Source organism: Acromyrmex echinatior, chromosome 13, assembly GCF_024713525.1.
Source record: "Acromyrmex echinatior isolate Ae372 chromosome 13, ASM2471352v2, whole genome shotgun sequence".
In the NCBI taxonomy this organism is placed as follows: Eukaryota; Metazoa; Arthropoda; class Insecta; order Hymenoptera; family Formicidae; genus Acromyrmex; species Acromyrmex echinatior.
Window position 1 is genome coordinate 9,557,879 of NC_141864.1, and position 23,159 is coordinate 9,581,037.

Genomic DNA, 23,159 nt, shown 5'->3' on the forward strand with positions numbered 1-23,159 from the left:
ATTTATTTGATGAAACATGCATTATACGCTAACGCATTACGACATGATGTACCAGGAAAGTTCAATTATCTTTTATTTTTGCTCTTCATTCAAACGTTTACTTACTAAGGCTCGATACCATCAATGTAAAAATTAATTTTAATCTCTGTTCAATTTATCTTTTTTTAATTTTAAAAATCTTATCCTTTTTTCGTATAATATATATTACAATAACATTAAGAATTAGAAAAAGATAAACAGTTAATTAAAACCGAAATTAAAATTATAATTGAACCCAAAACAAATGGACGCATCTTATGGTGAAAAAACGATTCCCTTTCGTAATTGATTTAGATCCAGTTTCACAACTCACTTATTCATTATCTCTTTCTAATTCTAGAATTGAAAAGAGATGAGAAACAAGTTGAATCTCGATTAAGAATTAAACCGTGAGTTGTGAAACTGATATCCATTTCCACCAAGGTAAATTAACTTTAATCTTGGTTCAACTTACTCTTTGTCTTTTTCTAATCTTTAGAATCTGGATGGATTTAATCTACGTTGGTGGGAATGGACGTGAATCTTATTAGTAAAACGACCAAAAAATATTCATGTATTTTTTCAATGTATTGTTTTTTTAAACAAATTCTTTTGCAGAGACCGACTTCCAACACTGTTCGCATCTCATTGTTAGCGTTATGACGCAGCGATGGATACCTGACGGGCTTGAGGGGGGTCAGCTGGCACAAGAAGGGGCCCTGCACGATCAGTCCTATCGCCGCTGCTTTCCGCTCACGGTGGCACGCGAGCTCGTGAAATCGGCTTCATGCGATTTTCTCCCGCTACATAATGTTCTCTCGTACTCGAAGGAAGTGCCGTTGGTATTAAATGAATTAGAAGACGTCGCGCAGGTGGAATTCACTCGAACCGTGTCGTCTACCTCGAGAGGACTTCCGGAGGTTTCTGACGGATATTTTTTTGGATATGTATCGCGGAGACAGCTCTTTAAATATGTGAAAAGGAAAACTTCAAGGTATATTTCAGACTCAACAGAGAAATCTTATTCTTGAAATCAATTATTCTTAAACGACAGATAAATCATTGATGGGTACGATCGTGGGAAAATTTATTCTGAAGACATTCTATTTTTCTTCGAAAAATAGACAATAGAATGTCTTTATTTTAAATATATTAATGTTATCGACGTTGTTTCCTTTTGTTTCGATCCTGGAAGTTAACAATTTTAGAGTAGAATCCTCTGAAATAATTCGACCCAATTAAAAACAATACGTTTGATAAACAAGCTATTTATAATTGATAAGTGAACTGTTAGGCCGTGATTATTGTCATAAATGATCGGCAGTGATGATACTGATATATTAACAGTATAAATTAATCGAGCTCTCCATATTAAAAATAATATTATGAAAAAAATTGATATATTAATTCCATCTTTTTAAATCGTCTGTCATATTTCTGGAATTTCCATTGTGAACATAAATTCAAATTTGATTTTTGAATTCTCATCATAAAATTCGTGCCTCTTTCTACCAATATAAAATAACTTTAATTTCTGCTCAACTGACTTTCCATCTTTTTTTTGTTCATAAAATTAGAAAAAGATGACGATTAAATTGAACCAAGCTTGAAGTTGATCTATATCGATGGAAACGAAATATAAAATCCAATTTTGACCCTTTTCTATCAGCCATACAGCAGAGTTCTCCAAAGGACGTCCTAAAGACGTCCAGAAAACATCCTTAAAGCCGTGTCTACTTATTATAGGTTCCAGATTGCGAAGTGAAGATTATTCAGCCAATCAGAACGAAACGGATTAAAACTAAAATGGTCTGATTCGTTCTGAATTTTAATTTCTAATTCGCAATCTTCAGCTTCCAATACGTATATAGTGTGTTTATGTCCTCTGAACGTCCTAAGGACGTCCCCAGGATATTTTTTGGACGAAGTATATACTCTTCTTATCTTTATCGCACGCCCTCCGTGTTCTTGAGACCTTTTGTCATCGTCGATCTTTGGATTCGCGGTTCGACGCGGATCGCGAATCTCATTCGCGCCTGTGACGTGATAAAGATCGAGCATGCGAGCGATAACGGGTAAACGATAACGGGCGGACGAGTGGAAAGAAAGGGGTATTTGGATCCCGGTGGCTGGCCAGTTGCGACGACGAACGCGTCGCGGTTGATCGCTGCTCCGTCAGTACTCCAAGTGATCGCCGAATAAAGTGTCCTTGCGTCTTTCATTACGTCGTCATCGTGAAAGAAAAAGCTCATACGGACGCGGATACGGATACGGGCAGGTGCGCGCCGATCACGGCGAGGAAGAGGTGAGAGGCCGGTCTTCTCGGTTACACGTTCCGGACGGGCGTTGCGTGTTATTTGTACTCGCCGGCGTGTACTCGCTCGTAACGTTACGGTATTGACGTGTATACCATTGTACAGGGTGTCCCGAAAACCTCCGACAAGTTTTCTGCCGGTCACGAAGAAAAATGTAATATAAGAGCTAGAATTAATAAATTTTAATGGGACTGGCAGGTTTATATAGAGACAGATGTCCATAATTTATGTAAAATTATTATTTACTCTGATAAATGAGCAATCGTCGTACATTATAGTTGTACTTTTTACATTTTGGAAAATAATCTCTCTCTATAAATTATCAATATCTCAATAGAATTTACTTCATCGACGAGTATTTTTTTATCTTAGCCTGAACAAATTTATTTTACTGTGCGACAAAAAATATACAGGTGTATAAAGTCTTGAAAGTATGATTTACTTTACTAAAAAGTAATACTTGAATGGTTTTACTGTAATTGTATGTTTACCTTACACAACTTCTGGAAGAAACTTTCCGAATTTTTACTTTCAGACAAGAATAAAATTTATCATGAGTTTCGCAGAAATAGTCAAAATATTTTTACCAGTCTTACAAAAATGACCATTTTTCTCCATGTTTAGAAGATTTATTTAAAAGAAAAAAAAAATATGTACAATGTATGTATATAAATAGAAAAGCGCTGTTACTTTCGCTGTGTAACATTTCGATATCGCGCAAAACCTGTTATATTACCTTGTTTGTCTCTCGTGGCACATTCATAGGAATGTGACGATGACAAAACGAAGAGTCGGAAATTATTATGTACAGTTGTGTAATTATTTGCCGCTCGATTTGCGGCGTCAGTCTTTAGATGAGAAAAATGTCTGGTTGGATTAATTGGAATTCTAAATTAAAAATGGACGAATTCGAATTTTTCGTTAAATCTATTACAATTCTAGTTGTGACAAGTGGAATTCTGACTGATACAATAAAAATTTTCTAGTTCGTCCATTTTTAACCAGACATTTTTTTCTCAATGCGTCGTATTGCGAGACGCGCTAATTGGAGACGCGATAAGCAGTTTTTATCGAGTAAATTTCGACCCGGACGTTTGAACAATCAGGCTCGGGTGAGAGTTGCTCTCCAGTGCCAATGCACCGTGGAATAAATGTCAAACGGTAAAAACATTGGAGCCAGTAGTTCTATGAAGCAAATAAAAATCGGCGTATGCCACTAATTAGTCGGCAGAGCGAAACCAAATTTAATGAAGGAAAAGAAATTATCTCTCATGTTGATATAATGCGTGTGCTCGTTCCATATTTTATTCCTATAAATTATTATTATTTTAGCCGGATTTGGGTCGTGAATTTTTTTAAATTCTTTATTGTGTTATATTAGCATGTGCTAGCAATTAATGACGAACGAGTTTGATGATGAACCCGATCGCAATTTGCAGTACAATCTCCTTTTGGATTCATCAGATATAATTGACCGTAATCGGAGACAATTGGAATGGCGATATTCCGCTTGTGAACAATTCGCATTGTCGTAGCAGAATAGCCGTTTACGAAATCTGCGCCGGTGGTTTGCAATTGCAATTACTCAGAGGTTGCGACGCGACGCCAACGACCTGTAAACCGAATCCGCCTGTCCTATTGGCTGCGTTCAGCAGAAAAAGTAGCTTTGCACAACTGTTGTAAGATTTTTTAATATAATTGGTTTATACATTTAATTCAGTGAGAGACTGACTTAAGGATAAGAATTAATTATATTAATTTTATAACAATTGCAAAGCTGCTTTTGTGGAAACAAGTACATCGCGAATATTTCGAGAAACGTTATCGCTTGAATTTTAATATCATTTAGATTATGAGATAAAATTACTGACAATGTACGAGATACTTTGTCATAATCTCTGTCATGATCTACTGTAATTCTACTCTTAAAAACTTTTAGTGAATCTCACTCTCAGAGTGAAATTTTATTTTCAGTCCAGTCCCATCAATAAATGAGTATTTAACTTATTGTTTATCTTTTTCTAATTCTTAAAAATTAAAATTAATTTTACTCTGAAACTTACGGTGGAACCGGACCTTAAAGATTAAAAATTGAACCACTCTTTTTTTAAGACTGGCTCAATTTTCATTATTTAGAGATTTTTTTAAGATTCCATTCCAAAGAAATTAGAGAATACTAATATATTTGATGAAAAATATTAACTCTTAATATTAGAAAGCTTGAAAATTATTTAATTATCTCTTTTAGAAAAAAGATAACTTTCATTAACCTTTTATACTCTATTAAGAAATTATGCATTGTGAAACTTAATTTTTGCAAAAAAAAGATACACCTTATAACCTCGGAAAATACGAAGAATTCATATTTGTACATTCACTACAGTCATCGCTACATTTATAGTCGAAGAGAAACGCATTAGGTTTGAAATACTCTGGATAACAATTGCGTTAGGTTGAAATTTAATGCGAATAGCGCGAATAACATATGTTACACAGGTAGTTTAGCGTATGGTAGGTTAGTACAGCGTATGATTATAGTTTTACTATATTTTCCTGCTGAGCTGTTATCCTCATTGCGTAACGTTGGATCGGCAAGAACAACGTTTTTCCAACTCGCGTGACGCCGGACAGATTTTGCGCTGTCGCGCAGATTTCGCGATAGCTCAGAACACGTGCGATGAAATATTATGGATACTGATAAAAACGACATAAGTAGAAGACGGGAATTTGTACTTTCTAAATTTGTTAGAGTGAAATCTCATTCTAAAGAGTAAAAATTAAATCGATCTTAAAAAGGAGTGGCTCAATTATTTTCAATCTTCAAGAATAAGATTTCACTTTTCAGAGCGATAATTCATTTTAAAAGTTTTAGAGAGTAAATACGTTGTAAAATTTTCTGTTTGATGCGATAAACGTTGGAGTTGATTGTCTGAAATAGCAAAATCCTCTCCGTAATTTAAATCTCAGATTTCGATCTATGATCGCGATATTGTTATCTCGTGCGATTAAATGAAACTTAAAACTGTGGCATGTGAATATTTAATAAACATTCTCAGACATTTTTCTATCAAAGAAGGGGAAAAAAAACATACATAAAAAAACATACATGTAAAACGACCGATATAGTTTCTCATTGAAAGAGGATTATTCAGGCAGATAATGAGTACCGTATGAAAAAAGACTAAAGACGGTCTGGGTGGCATGAATCGAAAACGAGGCAACTGACAAGGAAGGCTTGGTTTTGTTTAAAAAGGCGTAGAAACCGCTTGCGTTTGGAGATTTCTTTGCGAGAAAGACGTCGGTTTCCTGAGTAGATAACGACACGTCGCACCCGAGAGGTGCGTATTTAATTAATACGCATGTTGTTCCGTGCATGAGTGATTTCACGTACGAAGTTCGCGATAAGCATATAATCAAGGCTCGGTCTTACTTCAAATAAATTTATTAAAAATATATATTTTAAATAAAAAAAAAATTAAACAGTTATTTAGTATTTATTAATTAAAATTCGCTCGTTTTTTGTAATGCAAAGTGTAAAGAAATAACGGTCTGAATCGAGCGGTAATAAAGTTTATATAAAGTAATTTAATCGCATTCAATATTAGTATGATAAATAGTTGAATATCAGAAAAACTTAATGTAATAAATCATACATTTTGGAACTCACAGATCCTTTTTCAATAATTCATAAAATATGTTGCATGGTAATATAGATGAATAATCTTACGGTCAGCGAGACATAATGTGGTATTGTTTCGAAGAATTAATTGCCCTGATTTTATGTGAATTGTATAATAAAACAGGAGCATCTTACAAATTTGTCTGATACTGTTGAGCGCAATTACAAACAATTAGTATTTATTATTTAAAATAACTTCTTTTGACCTATTTCTTATTTAATATTTTAAATAGTTTTTGGAATTTATCTTATATTTTTTATTTTAAATACGTTGTATCAGTTTTTTTATCGATTGTGAATTTTAAATAATTTTCTTTTAAAAATTTGAAACGTTTATATATTATATTAGAAATATATTCGTATATTCAAATAAACAAAATCATCAAAATATTTTTTATTTAAATACTATTTGAAACATTTATTTAAAATACATATTTGTTACTTTATATTTTAAATAAGTTATTTTTATATTTTAAATAAAAGTTCTTCTATTTTAAATCAATAAATGTATTTTGGAGTCCTATTTCTTATTTTATATTTTAAATAATTTCTTGTGACCTATTCCTTATTTAATATTTTAAATAAGTTTTTGGAATTTATTTTATATTTTTTATTTCAAATAAGTCGTATTAGTGATTTTACCGACTACTATGATTTTATATTTTAAATAAGTTTTTGGAATTTATCTTATGTTTTTTATTTTAAATAAGTCGCATCAGTTATTTTACGAGCCTTGCATATAATACAGAAGAAACGAGCATATAATGGATACTCTTGGCAATAGAACATGTGGTCGATACATGCTTTTATCTTCTGAACGTGTGGCCGACGGTTTCGCGAGATTGCAATTACCGTGTAATCGCCTCTCCCGTGGTTCTCATTTCTCTTATCTTATATCAATACCGTATCTGAGAATCGAACATATTCGCAGAAGTTGAGCCGATAATTATTACATCGCACGATGTAACGATTGGCAAGTTAACTTCTTACTTTCGCGATTTTAATTTCTTACCGTGATTTCTTCAATGAAATTGATAATTATTACATCGCACGAAAAGAACGTTGAAGTATCCAAAAATTTAGGTAGATCTGAAAATAATTTTGTTGAATCATCAAAATAATTATGGAAATAATATAATTATGGAATAATTATAGGAAACTCAAACATGAGTAATGCTACAAAAAGTTTTGAGCGTTTTACATAATTATTTTGATGATTCAACAAAATTATTTTCAGATCTGTATCTACCTAAAATTTTAGATACTTCAACATAATCGTTCTTTCCGTGCACGAATTTCTTTATTTCATTGAAGAAATCACGGTAAGAAATTAAAATCGCGAAGGTAAAACGTTAACTTAGCAATTATATCGTGCGACGTAAATAAAATTATTTTCAGATTTATATTTAAATAAATTTTTTAATACTTCTTCAGTAAAACTGATTTTTCTATAAAATAAATCATTATAATTTATTACAGTAACTTCTATTTCAGTAACTTCTTAATTAGATTAAAGTAACTTCAGTAAAAAGAAAAATATTATTTTTAATCTTACTATTATTTGCAGTATCCACAAACATTCGACAAACTAGATATTTTGTATGAGTTCAAATCCTTTAAAAAGTTAAAAAGTACGCGGACAGCTATTGTGATATCATAAATCATTCTCGCGATTCTGTCGATTCCATTTCAAGATAGCAGCGTGAAAGGATCGCGGGAGGTTCAGAGTCACACATTTCTCAATTATCAACTTGTCGATTATAATAACTTAATTTTGCGATGAGAATCCAACACGTCACACCGGATTGTGAATAACGGGGTCTTCCTTTGTACAATAATTTATTTTCACAGACTCGAGGATGCCGCTGTTCAAGGCGCGGATCACGCCGAGATCGCCGGTAACGGAGAAGGCTGCAAATGGTATGCAGTATTACAACCATCAGCATCATCAGCATCAGACCGGCAATGACAATGGTCATGACAACGACGCGAATGATAACGGTACCGGTAGCCGATCGGGAAACGGTGCTCCTCCTCTTCAACACGAACAGACGAGATTGCCACCCCGAGACCCGCGGCCGTCGACGTTGGTCTTCCACTGCCAATTGGCCCACGGCAGTCCCACAGGACTGATATCGGACTTCAGCAATGTCCGGGAACTGTACCAGAAAATTGCCGAACGTTACGACCTACCTGCGGAGGAGGTGAGCGCGAAGACTGCGATAAATGTCGCGAAATAGTTGAGACTTTCTTATCGAGAGAAGAAAAGATTCGTTAAATCGTTATATCGTTTATATCTGAATCCACGTCGTTAATTCGTTGAGCTGTTTCTTTGGAGGTAGAATTGGTTGTTAGGTGTTAAAACTTATAAGCTGGTATAAATTTATAGTTCGTTCTTGTTTTGAAGATAGTCTCAGACTGTGTTTTAAAATTTTACAGCCAGTACTAAAAGTCCATAGTTTACGTCTACTATGGATTTTCAGTAGCAGTAAATTTTGAAACACAGCCTTACGCAAATGAGAATGAATTGAAATGAATTTAGATTAATTTTTCATTTAAATGGATTTAGATTTTCAGAAATATTGATTTACGAATGTTAAAATGAATGCTTTTCAATCCTGAATGTATTTTTATTCATTTATAGGAATTGCATGGAGCATATCTCTATGCTTTTCAATTTAAAAATAATTAGCTTTTTCTGTGCATCATGAATACTGTTCAATTCAAAATTTTGAATAGGAAATACAATTTTTCAATCCAATTGTATCCAATTGAATCTAATTGAATCCAATTAAATCCAAAAAAAGTATTCGCTATTTAAAATACGCATAGATAATTTCAGATAGAAAAAAATTTCAATCCATTTTAATCCATTCTCGTTTACTGAGTCTTGAAATATAATAGTAAGAGTAAGCCTTGTGGACTTTCTGCAATAAGATATTAAGTATCATTTTAAGATGCTAAAATCGCTTTAGGATCAGTGATTTGTAATTAATTTACATCTTAAGACTAAAATGTTTAATCCCAAGTATGTAGTACATACTTGGGTCATTCGTGTCCTGCATTTCTTTACTTTGAAATTATACTAGGAACAATTTGCTAAATAATAGACTCTATTCTTTCGTTTTTTTTAATACACAATTTTACTTTAAATGCTATCTAAAGATGTTAAAGTATACGTAAGAATCCGCGAAATGCTGTGAAATGTAGGCAAAATTACGCGAGTCCTCCTTTACATTTGGAGAAATCGGCAACGGTGCCGTCAGACTTAATGGTAATGGAGCTGCTCGGAGTGGAAACGGCTTGGTTTCCAACGCAAAGCGTCCCACGTAGGGAGAAACGACACCGGACGCAGGAAGCGCCGGTCACGGACCGTGGCCTCTCTCTCGTCGACCTGGCGGATATGTCTCGACTAGACGAGAGAGAAAGAGGAGAGAGCCACGTGTAATCCATCGTATAAACGCGGTCGTCGCGATGTAACCAGGTCGCTCGTCGACTCGTTATGGGTCGCTTGAAACGTGGATTTAGCTTCTCTCGCAATCTCTAAGTTAAATAAATCATCGTAGCACTACGCTGTATCGCAATGATGGTTGAAGGGAACTAGGAAAATAAATCTGGATGTAATTTAAATTTTATTTGCGGAATGTTTGCAGTAAGATTTAAATCAGACATCAAAATTAAGTTGGTTAAATCGTCATGAAGGAATCGTATTAAATCCAGAGCGAAGATGACATTTTTAATAAAAATATATTTAATCTTCCGCCGGCAAAAAAACTCTTCTGTCAACAGAGTCTTCGAAAAACAGAGAAAATTTTCTCGAGAAACAGAGCAAATTTTTTATTGTTTCGGATTAAAATCTGAAACAATTCTAGTCAAAGTTTTAACGAGTTTTTATCATTATAGAAGTTGGATTATATTTTACTTATTTTTCACGGGTTTAAATTTATTTGCAATTTATTTCCAAAATTCACAATCAAAATATTGGTATTCCTTTAAAAACTCCAAATATAAAAAGGAGTTAATAATGTACATAAAGATAAACAACTTAAATACTTAGAAGACTTTGTAAAATTTGAAAGATGGTGGAGGAGTAAGGATAAATTATAGTGCTCAAATGTTGAAAATAAAATAAGATTTGATGTTCCAGATTCTTTTTTGCACGCTCAACACGCACAAAGTGGACATGACGGAGCTACTAGGCGGGCAAATCGGCGTGGGCGACTTCATATTCGCACATAAGAAAGGTTACTATGCACTTTCCTGCAATTAGAAAGCACAGGTTGCATGAAGCAGATAAAAAGTAATTAATGCATTTTCGGTGCAGGCCAACCGAAAGAAATCGAGTTGGTGAAAACGGATGACGCTTTGGGCCTGACGATCACTGATAATGGTGCCGGCTACGCTTTCATAAAACGTATAAAGGTGGGTTCTGTGATCGACAGGATAAAGGTGATCGAAGTGGGCGATCATATCGAGAGGATCGACTCGACCAGCCTCGTCGGCAGGCGACATTTTGAAGTGGCGAAGATGCTGAAAGATATACCGAAGGGTTCAACATTTACATTGAGGCTGGTGGAACCGCAGAAGAATGGCTTTGGTAGCATCGGACCGCGTGGTGATCTCAAAAAAGGAAAGAAGCTTGGCTATGGATCTGGCAAGGAGACCTTGAGATTCAAGGCTGACGGTAGCGCACAAATCGTAGAGCAGGTGTGTAAAATAGAAACGATGGCATTCAAGTGGTGAACTAGTGAGATAAATAAATAGTTTTATCGGGAATAACGTTTCTCTGATAATATTAATCCTCAAAAATGATGAGTAAAACAAGTGCTAATTTCCTGTGTTATGAAATATTTGAATTGTTTAGATATCACACACATACACACTTTGATATTGTATATTTATTTATATTATACTATACTTTGATATACCGCTTTTCCCGTTGAATGAATAGTTGACCACATTGAGCGATAATTAAAGTAAATATTTGCGCAGATTGATGATGCCGCTGCGATAGGTGTCGAAAAGATTAACACTATCTTGGAAAGCTTCATGGGCATCTCTGATACAGAGTTAGGTAAGTTCAACTCAAGGAATGCTAAATGAAGAAAAAATCAAAATGACTTTATTTTAACGTCATGAAAATTGAAATGACGATTTTTACTTACAAATTTGACTTTTTTTATTGACGTTAAAAATAAAAATAAAGTCATTTTGATTTTTGTTAGCTTTTATGTGTTCTTTAAGAATGTAAGTATCAATATAAATAAACATATACACTAAAAAAAGTTTTGGTTGTACAAACAAGAAGTATAAAACGAATTCTGATTGTATGAATTAGAATTCTGGTTATCATAAATTGAATTTTTAATTATCTCGATTAGAACGTTTGATAGATTTAACTATAAGTGTCTAATTTATTTCTGTATATACATTCTGTATATATATTCTGTATATATATTCTGAATCTACGAGAATTCCAATTAACATGTGACAACAAGACTTTTACAGTGTAGTTTTATTGATGAATTTTTGAGTCTCTTATTTTATTTTAAGATTGATATTCGATTGTTATCTGATTTATTACAGCGACACAAATCTGGGAACTCGCTGAGGGTAAATGCAACAGTATAGACTTCGCCGAAGCGATAGACAACTCCGACTTGGAAGACTTCGGTTTTACTGACGATTTTGTGATCGAATTGTGGGGCGCTGTGACGGATGCCAGAGCAGGCCGGCATCGATGACGCGAGGATCAATAATGTAATAACAATCGTCGAATAATGAAGCGATGAAATTATCTGTGAACGAAGTGTTTTTCTGATTGAAGAAGATGACGTTCGTTCATTTTCGTGTTACCGTAATCCAGAGGCCTGGACGTGGGCGTTTAGCGTCAATCGTGATTACATTTCTCTTTGAACAATTTTATTTAAAAAATGGCTGCGTTCAGCAGAAAAAGCAGCTTTTGTAAAATTCTTTAACATGATTGATTTATACATTTAGCTCCAGTGAGGAACTAAGAACAAAAGTTAAAGAATTAATTTTACAGTTGTAAAGCTGCTTTTTCTGCTGAACGTAATCAACGAATGATTTGATTTACGAATGTTCCTCAAATGCGAATCGAGCTGGCGTATTCGATCCTAGATGCGTGGCAAAGATGTAGGCTAAAATCTACAATATATTCCGTAATAATTGTATCATACACTGTGTCATATGGTAAAAGCGTAGCAACTCAAATTGGAAAATAGAAGACAGATAATTCTTTACAGATTGCGCAGAAAATCAATGACAATATTTTCGATATTATTCGAAAGATATTATCTTAAAGAATTGTATTAAAGAAGAATTTATTATTGTAAATTCTTTCTCTTCTTTTGTATTAAAATACCGATCTTAATTTCCTTATTATAACGAAACAATTCTGTTCATTCAAATCGATATCGATATCCCTATAAAAAAAAGACGCGGAAAATATCTGTTACTGACTACTATAATATTAATTATTCGAACGACAGCGTAAACATGTTGATTCGCATTATCAAATGACGTTATTGCGTTGGTATCGCGCGATATCAATAATATTATTCTAACATGAGTCGTATTAGTATTCATTAGTATCAACCCAGGCAACAGGCGTGTCTAGAAGACATCGCGAAGATGTCTTTAGTTTGATAAAGAATGTTTGAAAATCAAAGACATCAAACTTGTCTTTTCAATTATTTCATAAGAAGTCTCTCAAGAATTGTAGAACGTCTTGATGTCTTGTAAGACATTTTAATGTTCCCCGAGCATTCGGATGTTATAGTGATAAGAATGGATTAATATATATTTTAATACATATTTAAGTTCATGCAATATGATTATAAGAGTGCGAGAAATTATTATATTCATTTTCGAGAAAAGTCTTTATAATAAAGGCATGATCTTTATTGATTTCACACATCGAATAAATATTTATTATGAAACCAAACGTCTTGAAGACTATTTATAGAATGTATATTACCAGTGTATAAAAGTTGATGCTCGCTATCTAAGATAACGAAGGTATTTGGAAATCAGTCTTTTGTTGAACACGTATAAAAAACAGACCCAAATAAAACAAAGAATCATGACCTCATAATATCATTATGACCTTATTCGTCACTTATAAGTCAATTTTTAAATATCCAATGACGTCATGATGACGTTCTGTAAATATAATTACGATTCCGTGTTCTACCTGAGGACCTCTCTAATTCTCTTTAGCATTATTACGCAAAAATTTCAACAATTTTGCGTTTATTAAAAACATATAATATTGTATTTTATAAATTCTTATATATATTAAATATAAATGATTAAATATATTATATAATATACTTTTGGAGTTATTTTTATGTTGCAAATACTGATCCACGATATTTTTTTGAGTATCTTTATACAATGAATTAATTAATTGTCTGTCCATTGTAGATAAAATAATTCTTCAAAAAGTCGTGTGGAGATCCTATATTAAGAAATGCAATTTAAAAAAATAAGAAGATACATTTGTTGTGCTATTAAATCGTTCCTCTTTTAGATCAATATTGAATATCTACATAATTGTTTGAAAGTCCTGATGTCCTTGCTACAAAACGGCATAATATACATGATAAACACGTTTTCTATCAGAGTCGTATTTCACGATAAGGCCTGCGTTAAAACGTTTCCGTGCCCCAAAAAAGAAAAAGAATGAAAAATATATAGCTAATTATAATAAATAAAAAATAATTTGATAGATAAAAATAATTAACTTAATATTGTTTAAAAAATAATATTTTATATTTAATATTGTTTACAAAAATAATACCAATAATAACACTAGTAATTTGTGAAATTTTATTTCTGAAATTCTAAGTATAATTATATATTATAATTAATACTAAGTATATATTATATCTAATTTAAATTAAATTCTAATGCACGCTTATCAGCTGTTATAAGTGCGTTCTAATATGAACTTTAAACTCGAAATCTCTCCCTCTTAAAACTATTAGGTGTTGGAATTAATTCGTAGCGTTTTTTAATGAAAGAATGTTATTTATTTCACATGAGCATTAAAAAATACATTAATGAAAGTACTTCCCATCACTTGTAAAACGCTACGAATTAATTCCAACACCTAATATTTCTTGAGCTTTCTTTATACCTCTTCCTTATACTTTGATTTCCAACCCAATCATGTCATCACAGTCACAGTCCCAATTTCTTGAGCTTTAAAACAGATTAATACGTTCCTGATCGCATGGTTTTAAATTGAAATGTCGGTACGCGTTCCGTTCTGTCCAGTCACCGTCCGCACCTCTATGCGTGAGTTGTTGATAAGAGGTTAGGTTTCGCAGGTTTCCGCGGCGCGAAATTCCTTAACAATTATTGCGAGACGGTATTTCGGCACGTCGAGACTGATTACAACGAAAAAACGGAGAATACACAGTCAAGATAAATAACAAAATATTTATTTCGGGAAGAATTGATGAAGTAATATCGGAGCAGATAGCGTTAAGTCTCGAGTTTAATCTCCGACGGATTCATATACATCTTACGAATAACAATTGTGCGTTTAGCATACGGTGACCATGGCATTTGCATTGAGAGGGGTCAGCGGTGTATTTTTGCGTTGGAACAGCGGCTCCCGGGGTGCCATAAAAATATCACAGGTGCGTAAACAGCTCTCGTTGCGTTATCAGATGTACGTATAACGTACGTCTAAAAGAGTTATCTTAATTCTCTATTTATTTCCATACCGATATTGCAATATAGTTAACTGTCTGCAATATACATTTTAAATAAATTTAAATTGTACAGTTATATCTTTGGCGTATAATTAATTGTTTTAAGAAACTGCTATTTGTTTAATGATTTGTTATTTTAATGTAAATCGTCAATCTTTAAAAATATTTTTATATACTTTTGTATCTCTGAATGTATATCTTGTTTCTCATTTTTGCAACTTAGTATAGTGCATTCTTTAATTTTTGAAGGTACATTTTAAAATATTTTTGAGGCAGATTTAATTTAAATTTCATTTAACAGGTATGCACAGTTAATTTCTCCATCAAAGCTGATATCCCAGAAGTGGAGCAGGAGGTTAAAAAATTGAAATCATCACCAGTAGGAAATGGTAAAATCTTCACAAATATAGAGGAAGCTGTGTCTGATGTACATGATGGAGCTAAACTTTTGGTTGGTGGATTTGGTCTCTGTGGCATTCCAGAGAATTTAATAGCAGCTATATTAAAAAACGGCTCGAAAGATCTAACATTAGTTTCGAATAATGCTGGGGTAGAAGACTTTGGGCTGGGTATATTGTTGAAGGAGCACAGGGTCAAAAGGATGATTGCATCGTATGTGGGAGAAAATCCTGAATTCGAAAGGCAGTATCTTAGTGGCCAATTGGAGGTTGAATTAACACCGCAGGTAATGCTTTAAAAACAAGAAAAAGTATGTCATAAATCTCGTAAATTGTTACAGGTCGAATAACGATTATTACTTACTTAGGGCACTTTGGCGGAACGTGTAAGAGCAGGTGGTGCTGGTATTCCAGCTTTTTATACTCCCACAGCTTTTGGTACCATTGTACAGGAGGGCAACGTCATCATAAAATACGACAAGAATGGCAATGCCGAGATATCGGGTGAGCCGAGGAACGTGAATCACTTTGATGGACGAAATTATGTTTTGGAGACCGCCATCACTGGTGACTTTGCGCTTGTGAAGGCGTGGAAGGCTGACACTGCCGGCAATCTAATTTTCCGGAAATCGGCGAGGAACTTCAATCCTGTGATGTGCAAGGCGGCCAAGGTAGCAATCGTCGAAGTGGAGGAGATTGTGGAACTTGGCCAATTAAATCCTGATCACATTCATTTACCTGGTATTTTCGTAGACAGGATTGTGAAGGGGCCATGTTATGAAAAACGGATTGAGGTTGGCGCTTATTTACTTTAATTAATGATCATTATGCATGTTTAATTATATATAATTTATGTAAATGTTTTATGAATATAATTTTTTTTCTGCAGAAACGTTCGACGAAACAAACCCTAAAGCCTAAGAAAGTGACACCGGCTAGTAAAGCAAGGAATATGATTATCAGGCGTGCTGCCCTTGAATTTAAGGATGGAATGTATGGTAGGTTTAAAATATAAATTTGTTAAACATTTGAATTGGAGATATAGATACTCTGAGAGATTTTGAATGAAATAATCAAATTTCTCATCAATGTATTTAAATCGAAAATTTTTGCAGCAAATTTGGGAATCGGTATGCCTATGCTTGCTAGTAACTACATCCCGAGGGGTGTAAAAGTGACATTGCAATCAGAAAATGGTATTCTTGGATTGGGTCCTGTTCCGGATGAAGATGACGTCGACGCGGATCTTATCAATGCTGGAAAAGAAACTGTAACTGTTTTGCCCGGCGCTGCTTTCTTTAGTAGTGATGAGAGCTTCGGAATGATTCGAGGGTTTGTATATAATTACTTATATAGATTAATTATTAGTATGTTCCTTTCACGACAAATATTAGAATATATTCAAAGTAAACAAGTTTAATAATTATATTTTTTACATACACAGAGGTCATATTGATCTGACTATTCTTGGAGGCATGCAAGTGTCGGAGAACGGAGATTTAGCTAACTGGATGATACCGGGTACGATGGTAAAAGGCATGGGTGGTGCTATGGATCTTGTTTCCTCGCCGAACACGAAGGTAGTGGTAACTATGGAACATACAGCTCGTGACGGAAGTCCAAAAATTTTGAAGAATTGCACTTTGCCTGTCACAGGTAAAAACCGATGATACTTCAATTTTTTTTTATTTGCCTACATGTAAAATAAAAAAATAATTTAATATTGATTAATATACTTTAAAAGTAAATATTTTCTAATATTTTTCTGTATTATTTCTAGTTACTTTATGTAATAACTTTTGTTTTTTACAGGTCAGCAATGTGTAGATTTAATTATCACAGATCTCGGAGTATTTGAAGTAATGAAAGGAGAAGGATTAAAGCTTATTGAGATCGCACATAATGTCGAGATTAGTCAGATTATCAGTTCAACGGACTGTGAATTCAGTGTTGCCGATGATCTTAAGGAAATGGAACAAGTTACAGACGACGATTTATAAGTTGTAATATATTTCACAAATGTGATATTCAATATAATAATTCAATGTTATGACTGAAAGTAAATTTTTAATACATTTTAAATTATAAATATGCAATTTAACAAATAAATGGAGTTATTGATTATGTATAATTATATTGCATAATTATGTTTTCTGTTGATATATTCGTTTTTTGATAGATTCGTATTTTTCGTGTAATATATTGCAACATTTCAATTATCAAGTAAACATTATGATTGATGCTTGATTAATTACTATACATTAACTGCATTATATTGTACAAAACAGTTAATACATTTTTTAAATGTACATATATTCTTATTTGTTGTAAATTATCAAAACGATTATGTTTGCAAAGAAATATTATATATACTAATTAGCATTATTAGATAAACAAAATGATTTTGTAACATATCTTATGAAATAAAAGTTTTTAATATTTTTGATATGCGTTTTTTTCTTTGATCGATATTCCTAATTCTAATGTTATTTACAATTTTATATACACTCAGAATTTAAATTAAATAAATGTAATACATACGCCATTTGGTCGGCGCTAAATCCAAATATTCGAATTTCGCTCAATGTTAAATATAACGATCACAAGAGATCTGTTTTCTGTGGCTGAGTTAGTGTACATTTTTCGATTTATAAATTGTAATATGCCACCTGCATACATGCGATTTTTCGCGTTCGCTGTTCGGATTCGATGTTAAACTGTAGTTTAACGCTCTTGAATCCTCGTCAAGTGTTGACAACCTCTAAGGAATGCAAATGCAAAAACATAAAGCGAGCCTCTGCTCCCTGAAGAGGCTCAAAAACTAAAAATTGATACACATGGTACTGTGACCTCTGAAATGGGGTCGAAAAACCAAACCCAGGGAATATATTCTCTCTAAAAGGCCCGGTTGCATCAATGTACAATACTTTGATTCTAAACGAAGCTTTAACTTTCTCTATTATCTTGTTTTAAAATCGAAAAAAGACAGGAACAAAGTTTTCGAGTCTCGTTTAAAATCAAAGGCACATTAGTGTAATCGAGCCTTTTAGACTCGATTGCATCAACGTTACTAGATAAGGACAAAGAGAGTTTTAAACCTCGCTTAATATTAAAGTAAAGTTGATGCAACCGATTAGTCTCTTATAAGAGACTAAGAAAAAGCAACTGAAGTTTATGAATGTTTTTTTTCAAAACAGCATTTGAGGAAAAGCATTCAGAAATTTCAGTTGCTTTTTCTCTTAGTCTCTTAAGTATATTGTTTTTTTAAGACAGTAATTTCAAGTTGCACTACTTTTACTTGATCTTATAACTTGGCAATCTCTATAAAACTATCAAAATTTTCAATTGATATCCCTATGTTTTTTGAGTAAAAAATTCGGTAAAAAAGTCGGTAAAAAATTAAATTTCTCCTGTCATAATCATTATCTCATAATGAAGAATAATAATAATATAGACAATTTGAAGAATAATAACAATAAGACAATTTTTGCCCATTTTTACAAATGTTTTAAAGCGTCATTTAGATTTGGTTAAATTGTCTTTATTTACAAATAACATACAGCATAAATTAACGTGTATTTCTCGCCTATGACGTCACGATTCCAACATAGTCGCAACTATTCAGGAAACGTTCAACAATCCATCATTCTCTGAATTTCGCCTTCACTCTGGCAGGTAGTGGCAACAGATACAAAACGCTATTCAATATAATAAGTCCGACGGCAAACGCTAAGGAGATCAGCAGATTCAGATCTACATTTAACACCTCGGAGATATTTTCGCCTTCTTTAGTGAAACGTTCTATCAGATAAGTTTTGCCATCAGGGTACCTGCAAAGCTCAGGTACACCCGGACAGGTGAAACTCTCGTTGTAGGGTAAATTAGATAGAATGGGAGTATCGATCACCAACTGGTTCAACGCAAGAGATGCATATCTCGTTGGTAATGCGGTCGTCACCATCGCCAACCAATAGGGCAAGTTCTTCAAGCTACGAATCGCACCTGACGCAATTATCAAAGATAACAGGGTCATGTATAATACTGTAATGGCACCGGTTATGGGTCTACCGATCACCATCAGTACAGCTACCGTTACTTGCTCGGCTGCCACGTAACTGGACCATAGAATGCCGGAAGCGTACGCCCACGAGGTGAGGTCCAGTTCCAAAATGGGAATCAAAATCCCGATCGTTATCAGCGTCGATATGAAACTCAATGGAAGACTCAGCATGGTGTATGCGGTCAAGAACATCGCGCCGCCGTAGAGACCCTCTCGTTTCTCTTGGTAATACCTTGCGCGAAAACCTGGAACTATATCAACCTTTATGTAATTAAGTGCCAAATGTAAATTAGAAGAGAAAATACACTTCAACATATTTTGAATAGCGATATGAATAAAATAAATTCGAAAGACATTAAAAATTATTTAAATATCTCTAAGATTGATTAGAGATTCGTGATTGGAAAGCTGCTTATTATCTATTTTTTTTTAATTAATTTGCCTTTCGACTTACACAAAAGGGATGTCGCGACTATTCCGGCTACGTAAAATAACGTCAAGACGTTGAAGATCAAGCCGCCGGTTTGCAAGAAAATTCTTGATTGTACGGGACTTGAATGTGAATATAGTATACTCATTAGAGCAACGACGAATGGCAGTAACAGCAGACGAGCAGCAAAGTGTCCCAGGCCGATCTTATTGAACGAGAATGTAGCCGCCATACTTCGTCTAAAATATAATAATATGATTAATAAGTTATCCTAAAACGGTTGATCTTAATTTTGTCGACAGACTTTAGAATCGACTCGAAAATAATTTACTTTCAAAACATGTGTGATGCCAATATAATCCATGTCATCGAATGTTAAAAGATTTACAATTAATAATTGCCAGTAAAATCTTTTTCGAAGAAAAATTGGCTTTGAAACATTTGTTATACTAGTTAAGTTTTTTATTCAACTAATGTGATATTGCATTTAAATAAATCATTATAATTCAGGAAACTAACAAATATAGCGCCAAAAGAGTCGAAAAGCATCCGGGTTTGATTCCACGTCCTAAGCCCTTATGCATAATACCAAGAGTCGTATCTTTCATATTGTGAGGCACTTGCGGTCCTTCTTTCATGTAAAGCACTCCATCCACTTTGAATTTCTCGACCAAGACCGATATCTGCTGATTAGACTCCAGAAAACGATCTCTGGAGCGACGATCGACAGTCGACAAGCATACTGAAAAAAACGACGAAATTCTGATTTATTAATTTATTTTAATTAATCTTCTTTAAATATCTTCGTCATTATTTAAATCAATTACTTTTTTAAAACGCTCTAAGGACTCAGAAAATAATAAAGATTGTTGAAATAAAATGAATGCAATTTTCTAAACGAAATGGTAATCACAAGGAGAGAAAAAGGAGAGAAAGGGGTAAGAGAGAGGAAGGGAGGAGAATAACGTTGTTCCATGCGGTATTACTTACGGTAATACATCAACGGATTTTCCAGTTCCGGACATGGGAAGCCAATGTAGGTAAAATAATCTAACATACTCCTGGTGGGTCCAGAATAAACCACCGCACCCAGGCACAGTAATGTTACGCGACTAACAAATGGTAGCACGTCAGACCTAGGTGTTTCCATAGTGAGGACGACAATGGAGCCGCGTCTAGTGGCATAAGACCACAGCATCGAGACGATGAGATATGTGTTGAGAGGATCGGTGTCCCAGGTTGGCTCGTCCAACAACAACAGAGTCGGATCTTTGGCAAGTTGCACTCCCAGCATCAGCCGCCGATATTCCGGCCTGGTGAGATCGTTCACCGACCGGTTGGCGACCTGCGAGAGCGCCAAGTCGGCGAGAGTCTGTCGCACTCGGGCCTCGCGATTGTTTAGATTGGCGAGCCACGTGGCATACATCAGGGTCTGGCGAACCGTCAAACTCGGCAGCAGATGACACCTGTGAGCCACGTAACCGCCATGACGCCGAAACAACTCCGGAGTCAGCAAGTTGCCGTTCAGGGTAACTCGTCCCCTCGTCTCGCCCTCCGTTCTTCCAGCTAGTAGAAATTTTTAATTATTTCAAATTTAATTAATACGCCGAATCTAGAACATTATTATCATCCATTTTTTTCTTTATGGTTTTTAATTTTTTTAAATAAAATTTTTAACTATAAATACTTTTATAAGAACTCTTTCATTATGGCGTGACGCCAAAATGAATGAGATATACATGGAAAGAACAATTGCTGAAGTATCTAAAAATTTAGGTAGATACAGATCTAAATAATTTTGCTGGATTATAAAAATGATTTTGTAAGAAATACAAGTTTTAAAGAAGTTTTAATATTCCAGCAACGAGTCTGTATAATTATTTTGCTAATCCAACAAAATTATTTTCATACCTGTGAGCTGAATGTTTTGTAGTTAAATTTTTAGATACTTTAACAAAACTGTTTTTTTTCGTATATAATAGAAAAGACTAGCCATGGTAAATTTAATTAAATTACAAAGGTCTTAAAAGCGATTTACGCGCCGATTTACGCTGCATTGTTTGCAACTTTGCGAAACGCTACAATACAATGCTGGAAAGAATGATCAGAAATATTCACCGATAACATCGAGAAGCGCTCGTTTGCCGGAACCCTTTGATCCTAGAATAGCCAGGACTTCCCCGCCGTGGACGCGAGCTGATACATCTCTAAGCACTGCGGTAGGTTCGGATTTATTGAGACAGGTTCCTTCGATCACTACCGAGGTGGAGTGAAACACGTTGGATATGTCCAAAACGCAATCAGATGGAAGCATCTTGAGAATTGGTATTACTTTCGGTACCCACGGTCACATTCCTCAAGTAACATCTGCGAAGCTCTACAGAAGTAAAGATTCTAAAATTATTTCTTTCAAAATATAATACATATTTTTCATTGCAATTTATGTAACTTCGCATATTATCCCAAAATAACAATTGTTTATTTCTACAACATACATACATCCGAGAAACGTCCTAAGAACGTTCTAAAGACGCCGCCTTACGTCCTAAAGACGTTCTCAAGATGTCAGATGAAATCTGCTGTATGAGTTATTTTTCAAATTAATAAAAATCATAATAATCAGTATTAATCGCAATATTAATATTATCAAAGAAACGTACGAGTATTTCATAAGAATAAAAATATATTAAAAATGATAAATAACATCCAAAGGAACATGAAGATACCGAGGTGCAGGACTGTCACCGGATTCATCCATCCGTCGCGCACTTGACCGTGTCCGTGACTTGGAGAACACCGTGCACTTTAACAAAGAAACCCACCCGCACTCGCGTTTTTTATAATCTTCCGCAACTTCGCAAAATGGTAGTCCGGATGATAGTGAATAATGCACCAACGTGAGAGCGTGCTACCGCTGTGCGGATTGCAGTGTGCACTGACCAGCGCGTAAAAGTGACTCGCTCGAGCGAGGCTGGGACACGAGAAACGCGTAGTTGCAGGTAACGATACCTGGCTGGCTATCCGGCTGGGAGTTGGCTCTCCTCGAGGTGAATGTCTTCTCCGACGCGGGCCCGCGATCTGGAGGGGGGCCGACCCCGAGCAAGACCATCGGCGTAAGCAACGCGATGTGCGCGTTTCAACGTCATGTAAACTAGTCGAGATGCTGTTTAGATACCGATTGCGATCTACGAAGTATTTATCACAAAAATATGTCGCATTTTTGTCTGCGTAGACACGTTTGTTTATATCGAACTTTTACCTATCAGCCCATAGTTGATCCTTTCACAATGTTCTTGGATATTTCGTTCGAAATCCCTTTGTTTTTTACAGAAAAATAAATTTTAATAAATATTTGTTTGAATAGTTTTAAGTAAATAGTTATTAAATGTAAACATATATTTATTTGATAGGAAAATCATTAATTTGATTTAACTATCATTTTTTTATTGAGTAAACATTTATTTACTGTAAGTAAATGTTTACTTAGTAATATTCCAAGAAATATATTAAAA

General features: G+C 34.2%; 3 protein-coding genes across 7 annotated transcripts; 2 read left to right on the forward strand and 1 right to left on the reverse strand.

Annotated features, from left to right (window-relative positions):
• The first annotated feature begins 118 nt into the window (after window positions 1-118).
• Window positions 119-12,979, forward strand: kermit (PDZ domain-containing protein GIPC-like protein kermit). 3 transcript variants are annotated; one of them, XM_011059913.2, is made up of 6 exons: window positions 119-1,012; window positions 7,864-8,216; window positions 10,160-10,256; window positions 10,337-10,719; window positions 11,005-11,086; window positions 11,599-12,979. In XM_011059913.2, exons 2-6 carry the CDS (start codon window positions 7,872-7,874, stop codon window positions 11,754-11,756), a joined length of 1,065 nt encoding a protein of 354 aa, XP_011058215.2. In that variant the 5' UTR covers window positions 119-1,012; window positions 7,864-7,871; the 3' UTR covers window positions 11,757-12,979. The 3 variants fall into 3 exon arrangements, with proteins under 3 accessions (XP_011058215.2, XP_011058218.2, XP_011058216.2); XM_011059916.2 differs by lacking the exon at window positions 119-1,012 and adding an exon at window positions 2,171-5,671; XM_011059914.2 differs by lacking the exon at window positions 119-1,012 and adding an exon at window positions 2,171-2,323.
• Window positions 12,980-14,290: 1,311 nt separating this feature from the next.
• On the forward strand, window positions 14,291-17,603 carry SCOT (Succinyl-CoA:3-ketoacid CoA transferase). The gene is made up of 7 exons (XM_011059912.2): window positions 14,291-14,684; window positions 15,061-15,444; window positions 15,526-15,951; window positions 16,047-16,155; window positions 16,273-16,489; window positions 16,602-16,813; window positions 16,970-17,603. The coding sequence occupies exons 1-7, from the start codon at window positions 14,604-14,606 to the stop codon at window positions 17,155-17,157; spliced, it is 1,617 nt and encodes a 538-aa protein (XP_011058214.1). The 5' UTR covers window positions 14,291-14,603; the 3' UTR covers window positions 17,158-17,603.
• Window positions 17,604-18,676: 1,073 nt separating this feature from the next.
• LOC105148275 (ATP-binding cassette sub-family G member 5) lies at window positions 18,677-22,870 on the reverse strand. 3 transcript variants are annotated; one of them, XM_011059908.2, is made up of 6 exons: window positions 22,374-22,870; window positions 21,766-22,024; window positions 20,638-21,213; window positions 20,167-20,389; window positions 19,672-19,886; window positions 18,677-19,468 (listed from the first exon to the last, which is right to left on the reverse strand). In XM_011059908.2, exons 2-6 carry the CDS (start codon window positions 21,959-21,961, stop codon window positions 18,801-18,803), a joined length of 1,878 nt encoding a protein of 625 aa, XP_011058210.1. In that variant the 5' UTR covers window positions 21,962-22,024; window positions 22,374-22,870; the 3' UTR covers window positions 18,677-18,800. The 3 variants fall into 3 exon arrangements, with proteins under 3 accessions (XP_011058210.1, XP_087268985.1, XP_087268984.1); XM_087412859.1 differs by having other exon boundaries at window positions 22,352-22,870; XM_087412858.1 differs by lacking the exon at window positions 22,374-22,870 and adding an exon at window positions 22,308-22,362.
• Window positions 22,871-23,159: the final 289 nt, after the last annotated feature.